The 8,868-nt window shown below is 38.1% G+C and overlaps 1 protein-coding gene across 1 annotated transcript; it reads right to left on the bottom strand.

The window, feature by feature from the left end:
- Positions 1 to 463: 463 nt before the first annotated feature.
- On the bottom strand, positions 464 to 6,014 carry LOC311303457 (nuclear factor 7, brain-like). The gene is made up of 6 exons (XM_084429959.1): positions 4,901 to 6,014; positions 2,789 to 2,884; positions 2,446 to 2,676; positions 2,306 to 2,328; positions 2,106 to 2,224; positions 464 to 1,720 (listed from the first exon to the last, which is right to left on the bottom strand). The coding sequence occupies exons 1-6, from the start codon at positions 5,294 to 5,296 to the stop codon at positions 1,179 to 1,181; spliced, it is 1,407 nt and encodes a 468-aa protein (XP_084286085.1). The 5' UTR covers positions 5,297 to 6,014; the 3' UTR covers positions 464 to 1,178.
- Positions 6,015 to 8,868: the final 2,854 nt, after the last annotated feature.

The raw sequence follows: 8,868 nt of genomic DNA, 5'->3' as shown, positions 1-8,868 counted from the left end.
TTCATTTTGACTTTTTTTCTCGAAACACAACGACTTTATTCTCGAAATTTAATGAGTTTATTCTCAAGATTGTATTTCGAGTTTTTTCCCGAAATTTAACGAGTTTTTTTCTCGAAACACAACGACTTTATTCTCGAAATGTAATGAGTTTATTCTCAATATTGTATTTCGACTTTTTTCTAGAAATTTATCGAGTTTTTTCTCGAAACACAACGACTTTATTCTCAATATTTAATGAGTTTATTCTCAAGATTGTATTTCGACTTTTTTTCTCGAAAGTTAACAAGTTTAATCTCGCATTATAATGACTTTAATCTCGAGATGGTTTTATTTTTTTTATTATTGCCTGGCCCTAATCCTCTTCCGCAGATATTTTTGTCCATAAGGTCCTGAGTGTAAATATTTTGTGTTATTAGTGTAAAATTGATTCATGAAAGAAAAAGATGAGGGTGAAACAAGAAAATGCTTCTCCTAAAGACGGATGTCACATTGTCTTCGTTTTTCAAGGCAAGCCATGAACAAAATGAACATTAGAGATTTTGGTAACACTTTATTTTAAAGTGTCCTTGTTACACACAGTATGTTACATGTACTTAGTAATAGCAGTAAATTAAGCATAATTACATGTAACTAACCCTCAACCAAATCCTAATCCTGCCCTAACGCTATAGAAAGTACATGTAGTTAATTATTATTACTCAGTACTTAAATGTATAATTAAACTGTAACAATGACACTATAAAGTGTAACTGAGATTTCTTTGTAGTCACCATTTCAATCCGGTGTGTGATTCAGCTCACTGTCACCGAACGGGTCATTGATTGATGATGTAAAACTCCAGACAAGTTTTCTTGACTGTCGTACAATCTGACATTTATGACAACTGAGATCTTACAGTGTGACATGGATTACAGCGATGATCATGTTATACAGTCTGACAAGCAACAATCGTAAAGGACTATTATACATCACACACTGTGCACCCGGCTTAAGGACGCACAAGGGTTAAGTTGGCTCTAAATTTTACATTTAAGTGTAGGTTAGGTTAGGGACAACGAATCCACAAATGCAGCAAAAAATTACATATAAGTGTGATTGATCAATGAGACCCTTTGATTACAGTGTTGTTATTGAAGTATAATTTACAAAACTGAATTTATCTAGAAGCAGAATCAGATTTAACTGTGATTTTCTGCTGTTATTAACAGTTTAACTGGTAAGATCCTCAGAGGAGTTGTGCAGAGATTATATAAGAATGGAAAGACTGTGTCGGTGAAGGTGGATGTGAATGTGAGTAAATGTGTGTTAGTTACAGGATCAGAGAATGACACTGTTCCTCTGTCATAGTCCAGCTGAACTCTCACACGCTGAAGCTTCTGTTTAACAGTTAAGACAGTGACGGGTTGCTCTGGGGATTGTGAGGTGTATTTGCTGTCCATGTATCGCACACGCCAGATATTAGACTTAAAGAAATCCTCTCCCTTCCTTTGGTTTGATGCTGTGGTTATTCCAAGACTCCAGAGTGTATTGTCTCCAACCTCCACATCCCAGCAGTGTGTTCCTGAGTTAAAGCCCTCAGATCCCAGGACACATGGATACCTGTCAAACCTCTCTGGATTATCAGGAAGTGTTTTATCTACATCACTGAACGACACACTGGTCAGATCAGCAGAGAGTGTGAGACGAGGATCTGCTGTGTTTGGATCCAGAGTCAACGGAGCTGCAGGGAGAATAACATCAGATTACAGGATGAAATATAATGTATTAGAAATGTAAATGTAAAACAAATAAAGACTTTGTTGAAAGAATTCATAAATCATAAAATCATGACAATGGTCTCTCAGTTACTGTCAGAATGGATTGAGGCTTCAGGTTTAATATCAGTATTCAATACACACTATTTTATCCTAATACATAAACATAGATCATGAGGAATAGACTTTTCATTATGAGTTCGCTGTATGATCTGATGATTTTCTGAAATACAGTTCAGATTCACTTAGAAATTCAAGTGATTATTAAATATATTTCTATCAAATGTTGATATTGTGTGTGTTTATATGTGAACTATCTTCTGCATTGGTGTCAAATCTGCTGAGACTCACTGTGTTGGACAGTTTCCAGCATCTTCTTCCAGACTCTGAACGGCAGGTTACCCAGATAACGCGACACATGAATCAAAGCTCCAGAACTCATCCGTGGATCCGGCTGTGAGATCTGGACTCTGAGGAACATTCAGGAGTCAGAACTGCAGTGAATTTGAGTTCAGATCCACTGAGAGAAGAGATACGAGCAGCTCACTCACCTTTCCATCGTGACTTTATAGTTCTGGAAAATATAGAGTTTGAAAACATTTTAATATCTTATCAAACACTCTCAGTGTCAATGAGTCTCTCTATACAAGTTGTTTTATGCACAGAGAATGAAGCCAGATTGATTTGTCACCTTTAGAAACGAGACGTCATTGTCTTTCATCATCTCCTCCATGTCTCTGATTGTGTGTGAAAGAGCTGAGATGTGTGTGTTCATCTCCTCCAGCTTCTCCTTCATCCTCTGCTTCTTCTGCTCCTCTTCCTCTCTCAGTGCAGTGATTGTAGCTTCTTCTTCGTCTCTGAGAAACTGATGAAGCTTCTCAAACTCTTCTTTAATCTGACGCTCTGTGTGCTCAGCTTGAGACTGAAATCAAATCACATTCACTTCAGTCAGCGCTGTATGAACACACTCTCCACTAATGTCAATAATAAACTCTGTGTGTGAATGTAGAGTATTTAACTCTTTATATCCTCACCTTGATGTGTTCAATTGTTTCATCACACTTTTTCTTCATTTCTTCTCCATGTTTGAGCTGGTCTTGTAAGGACGTCAGTGCTGTATTAAACTCCTCCTACAGGTTAAGATGAAAATCTGTGAAACTTATGCAGCTCTAAGAGGTTTAAACATTGTTTGGATGTTTTTATAGTTATATTATTTATATGTTGAATGGGTCATTCTCAGGAAGCATTTGTGTCTGAACATTGCAGGAGATATATTTTTTAATTATATATTATTTGGAAAGGATGAACGTCAATAAATCATGTTTTTACCAAACAAATTTTTTTTTTTTCAATGGCCAATTCTTAATTATTATATCCATGTAGTTGTAAATTTGTGGTTGTGCAAATACAAATACAAATACAGAAAGAGAAAGTATGTTAGTATCAGTCACTTTTTGGTATGTCTTGTAATTAATCACATATTATTAATGAAAACACATTAATAACCCATGACAAAAAAAAATATTTTCTATGTTTTGTGCCAATGCTGTTACATTCAAGAAGATTCGAACATCAGAGGATCAAAGTTTTGTGTAGAATTTTATATCAGTAGGAAATCAGAGTGTAACGCTGAGTCAGCAGAGTTAGGATGCATTTGCAGCTTTATTAAAAGAGATACTCGTACAACAAACAGTTCAGTCAACGGCGACAGGCAGAGCAGAGACGTAATCACAAACCAGGCAGTGGGTCAGGGCAAACAGTACAGACTTAATCCAGGAAGACAGAGCACAGGTACTGTAAGTAGGCAGCCAGCAGAGAATATTACAAGGTACACAGTCCAGGGTCATACACAGGGAAATCAAAAACAGAGAAAAACGCTCAGAGATGTAAGCCACAGCAAAACAAAACTTCACAATGAGAGCTTGTGAGAGTGCTGGTTAAATAGTCCATGGGATAGGGATCAGGTGTGTGTGTAATCAGCACCAGGTACGGGATCATGGAAAATGAAGTCTGTGAAATGGATAAGTAGGGGAGCGCGGGGTTAGTTGTAACACGCTTGTTTTAAATACTTCCGCACATGCTTGGATGACGAAACTTTGTGTATTTACTAGTTGCCATATCAACACTATATAGAAAAAAAAAATCCGCCAAAATTATTATTTTTTTGGAAGATATCCATAGACATTTATTAAACCATAGCAAAAGTACATTTCTTACTTAAGTTAATTTTTCATCTCTATTTTTTGTGTTTATTTAAAATAAGACAAATCTGATATTATTTTAATCTCCAAGATGTTATTTAACAGTTGAGATAGTTCTTTAATGCTTCGCTAACTAGCAGAAGACACTAGCCGGGTTTAAATCCCAGTTGTGCGGGGGGGGGGGGGGGGCATGTTGTCACACTGCGTTACAATGTGCCCCTATTAGAAATATTCTATTCTATTCTATACTTTTATTAATTTTATTGAGAAAACGTGAGAAAAAGGTGAATAAAGACTGAGAGTCAATGTTCAGAAATTACTAATTATATATTTGTTTTGAACTATGTTGTATAGCTGTGTTTTCCTGTGTTCGTAGTCAAAACTCAAAAATGAGTTTATATTTAATTATTAAAAATTGCCATTATTTTATATGAAAAAGTTTTTAAATTGTATTTTATTTAGAAAATAATTATTTTAGTTTGTTTTGTATATATTTTTTATTAGATCAGATAACGTTTTAAGCTGTCATATGGTCATGTTACAATGTGCCCCACACATGTTACAATGTACCCCACCTATGGGGCATGTTGTCACATTTCACTTCCATTCTTTCGGGGTATATCAAGAAAAAAGTATATACTGTATTGATAAAACAAAAACACACAATTGTACTAGACATGTGGGAAATGAATGTGGGAAAAAAATAAATACTCTGAACCATAAGTAGATTTACACAAACTGAGAAAGTCAAAAAGCGTTACTTTGTGCCCCGCTCTCCCCTACTCAAGCGATGTTGATGCGGTGATCAGAGGGAGCCACAGAGGCTTGATTTGAGACACAGAGATTTAGTCTGAACAAAAATAAATTCTGGTCTATTGTGTTCACAAATAACACTCTATGTTTAGCACTGTATTCATCATATGAGATGAAAGACATTAGTCTTACCTTGTAAGATGAAAGCACTTCACTGATGGGTCTGAATGTGTGATTGGTGTGTTTCTCTGAGTCTCTGCACACTAAACACACAGGCTGTTTGTCCTCCAGACAGAAGAGTTTGAGTTTCTCACTGTGTAAACTGCAGATCTCCTCAGATCCTGATGAACGTTTCTCATTTCCCTCCTTTATCAATGAATCACACAAGTTTTTTAACGCTAGATTAACTAGAGGATCATCTTTTGAGGATCTTCTCCTGCAGACAGGACACTCCTGAGTTTTCTTAGTTTTCCAGAACTGTTGTAAACACTCTTTACAAATACTGTGACTACAGGACAGAATAACAGGAGTCTTGAAGATGTCACAGCAAACAGGACAAGAAAGCTCTTCCACAGATTTTGAATCCATTTCCTCGTCTTGTAAAAGATCCAATGATCTACAATTTACTTTCACTTTCTGAACTTTGGTTTAAAGAGTAAATAACCATTACAATCAAAATCTAATCTGGGTTAATTCAGAAATAAACAAAAATGCTATAATATAATGTGTCCTCCTCTGTTCTTCACAACACTGACTCGTTTTAGCTTTCAGTAAAAATGAAAGGCAGAAATAACGACTAGTCACTTCCTGGTTGGTTTTGTAAGAGGGTGGAGTTTCTGAAGACAGACTGGATGTATAGTTTTATCTTTATTTTTTATTTGTGCTTTCAAGCATATTATGTACTCAATGAACTGAATAAAAAATCAAGTGATAATCTGTAGCATAAAAAAGATTATAAGAGAATTTAATAATGTAAAACAAAATAAGTTTAATAAAATATATATTGGCCTATTTAGAGTGAGGCTGTCAATGTGTGTGTGCGCGCGCGTGTGTGTGTGTGTCTGTCTGTGTGTGTGGAGGGGGGGAGGGGGGGGACTGGGGGGTCCCCCATTGACACATTGTTCACAAGCTGTTTTATCAGTGGTTGAAGCACTGATCGAGCGATTACGAGACATGATTTATTTCAGTAAGTTGTACTAGTTCTTTCAACATATCTTTTGATGTTCATTCATGTTTATTTTGTACTTTAACTAGAAGTAAAGAGAAAGAGATGCAACGCAGTCCTCTCTTCCCTGTGAAGGCCTCCCTCTCCTCCCTTTACCTCTCTACAGATAAAGTGTTGTCGGGATAATTCTGGTTTGCGTGGCTACGCGGAAGCGATACAATTCTTTATAATAAATTTTAAGGCCAGACAAGTAGTATGTTGAGGGTTGGTTTGTAGGGAAGGACTACACGCCTGCGCACATATATTCAAACGCGCAAACCTATAGACTGAACTCGTAATACGCATGTGCACGCCATCAGCGTTCTCACAGGTTTGCGTATTTGAAGTTTGCGCTGAAAGAACTTAAGAGTTTTCTGTTAAAACGGTGTCGTGTTAGTGACCCCTAAGTTAATAACTAATGATCGTTGCGACGGAAGTGAATCAATCAAAACTAACTTTAGCTGGACAATAACTTTATTCTAGAGCTGCTATAAAGCCAAAACAATCTCTGTTACTTTAACTGTAAAGCCACTTTGGAACAATCTACATGTGACTTGACTTGACTAGTTGACCTGTCAATGCCACATTAATGGTGCTTTTCCATTACCAGTACCAGCTCGACTCGACTCAACTCGCCTCGGCTCGCTTTTCGCTCCGTTTTCCATTGCAGATAGTACCTCCACAATAGTACCTGGACGTCATAGTGACGCCGCAGGAAACTGACTTAATCTTTTACGCGAGACACTCCTGCTACCCCCACACACACAGGGCAAAAAAGGAAATCGAGTGTATGCTGTTTTTGGATGTTTTTGTTTTTGTTGTTTTTTATTCAGGATACTGCGTGTGGCGCGTGCAATGATGACGCAGTGAATAGTGACGATTCTCTCTGACCAATCAGCAGTCTGCCGTGTTTTCACGTCACATTTTAGTATCGCCTCAGCTCGCCTCAGCCCGCTTAGAACCTCGCCGGAGGTGGTACGAAAAAAAGTACCTGGAAGCAGGTACAGGTACAACTTTTACACAGTGGAAAACCAAACAGAGCTGAGCCGAGTCGAGCCGAGCCGAGCCGAGCCGAGGCGAGCTGGTACTGTGTAGTGGAAAAGCGCCATAAGAGTGGCAAAACAGTAGGCCTATTTATTTAATTTCTTAATAAAACTTACAAAATCTGTTGTTAACAAGAAATATGGATTTTGTTTTTTGATTTCCAGTTCATGAAAATGGTTTTCTTGGCGAAAGCAAGCGCGACTAGCAGAGTTTTACTGTTAAGGTGATTCAGGTTGATTGTGGAGGTGTCTCCAAGCAGACAGAGAGATGGGGACATTGGGATGCAGCAGCCAAAGAAGGTAGAGAGGGTCCCAGTAATCTTTTCCCAGAACTGTTTTATAGGAGTACAGTGCCAAAGTGCATGAATATATGTGTCCGGGTAGTTCTGAGTGCAGTGGGGACAGATGTCTGAAGTGGAGCCCATATGAAATAATTTGCGTCCAGTAAGGTGAGTCCTGTGGATAGTTTTGTATTGTATTAGCTGCAGGTTAGTGTTTTTGGTCATGAGAAATGTATTTTTGCAGACTTGGGTCCAGAAATTGGCATCGATGGGAATAGATAGATCCGATTCCCATTTGTCAATGGGAAGACTTATGGTGATGTCTGTTTGCGTCACAGTTCTGTAGATTTTGGATAGTAGTTTTTTTGAGGATGGTATACTGATTAGCTGCGAGATAGGTGTGGCAAGTTCTAAGTTGACCATTGGACTGTTGGTGGTTGTTCTAATTGCTTATGTAATTGCTGATTTAATCTGTAGGTAATGTAGGAAGTGTTGGTGTGCCAAATTTCTGGACCAAGTCCGCAAATGTGGAGAAAATGCCATTGAGAAAAATATGTTGCAGATGAGTAATGCGTCTTTCCAGGTGTGAAAGTTGACTGTTTTGTTGTTGCAAGTGAAATCGGGGTTATTCCAAATTGGGGTGAGTTTCGAAGGTGAAAGCTTTGTGTTAGTAATGTTGTGGAATTTCCACCAGGCTGTCAGACTAGAGCTAATTTGTAGTCACTTTGAAACAGGGATGTTTTTTAATTGTCGGGGTAAGGAAGGGCAGGTCTGAGATCTGGAAGTTATTGCAGATATTTTGTTCTAAGTCTAACCAGGTGATATCGGATTGATTGGGGTGAGTCCATCTGTGTACATACTGAAGATGATTTGCCAAACAGTATAAAGTGAAATTTGGTGGTTCTTTGGTTTTTAAAGGGTGGATAATTTTTCCAGTAGAATTTTGTGATTGTTGAGTTTAGAGATTTAAACCAAGAAGTGGTTGGTTGTATTGGGGTCATTGAGAAGAGATAGTTTACTTTGGGTAATATTGTCTTTCTTTGCAAATAGTACGTTTCCTTCATTAAGGCACAAACATCCCCCTGTCAGCTCCACTTTGTCCATATTGCTGGTACAAAGTCTCTAAAGTTTGTCTTTTTTCCTCAAGTACATCATCTTTTGCAAGCGGAGGCTCAGGCTGCCATTGTGCACATCCGTATGTGGCTGTTGGCTCTCTGCATTGCATTCTCTCAGGTGTGTCAGATACTCCCCTGATCCGTCGCCTGCGTGTTAAAGTATTTCTATTGACGTGTTCTACACAGGTTTTTATTTGTTTCAAGAGGGAGTAGTACCCAATTTCATTTATTTCTTGAGCATCATCAAAATCAGAAAAGCTCTGTGGATACTGTTTGACAATTTTGAGAGCAACAGCAAGGCACTGTGCTTTGCTTGGATTCTTTTCATGTTTCCTAATTTCATCAACAATGATGCGAATCATTTTGCGGCAATCAGGGGGGAGTGGTCTCTTTCCAATTGTTACTGCAATGCGTAATTCGCTCGGCATTTGGTTCCAAGGAACCTGAAATGACTCAGGCCAAGTAACTGCTGTGGTCGAAGAAAGGCTTGGTGGGCTAATTGACCCTTCGCTAAGCC

The sequence above is a fragment of the Rutilus rutilus genome (assembly GCF_951802725.1).
Source record: "Rutilus rutilus genome assembly, chromosome: 14".
Taxonomy (NCBI): domain Eukaryota; kingdom Metazoa; phylum Chordata; class Actinopteri; order Cypriniformes; family Leuciscidae; genus Rutilus; species Rutilus rutilus.
This window is presented reverse-complemented; position numbering and strand designations above follow the sequence as displayed.

Excerpts from the sequence above, each read along its gene's own strand:
- LOC311303457 (XM_084429959.1), bottom strand. The coding sequence starts at position 5,296 with ATGGATTCAAAATCTGTGGAAGAGCTTTCTTGTCCTGTTTGCTGTGAC. Across the intron at positions 2,677-2,788 it reads AAACAATTGAACACATCAAG|TCTCAAGCTGAGCACACAGA; the intron begins GTGAGGATATAA and ends ATTTGATTTCAG. Across the intron at positions 2,329-2,445 it reads ATGACGTCTCGTTTCTAAAG|AACTATAAAGTCACGATGGA; the intron begins GTGACAAATCAA and ends TATATTTTCCAG.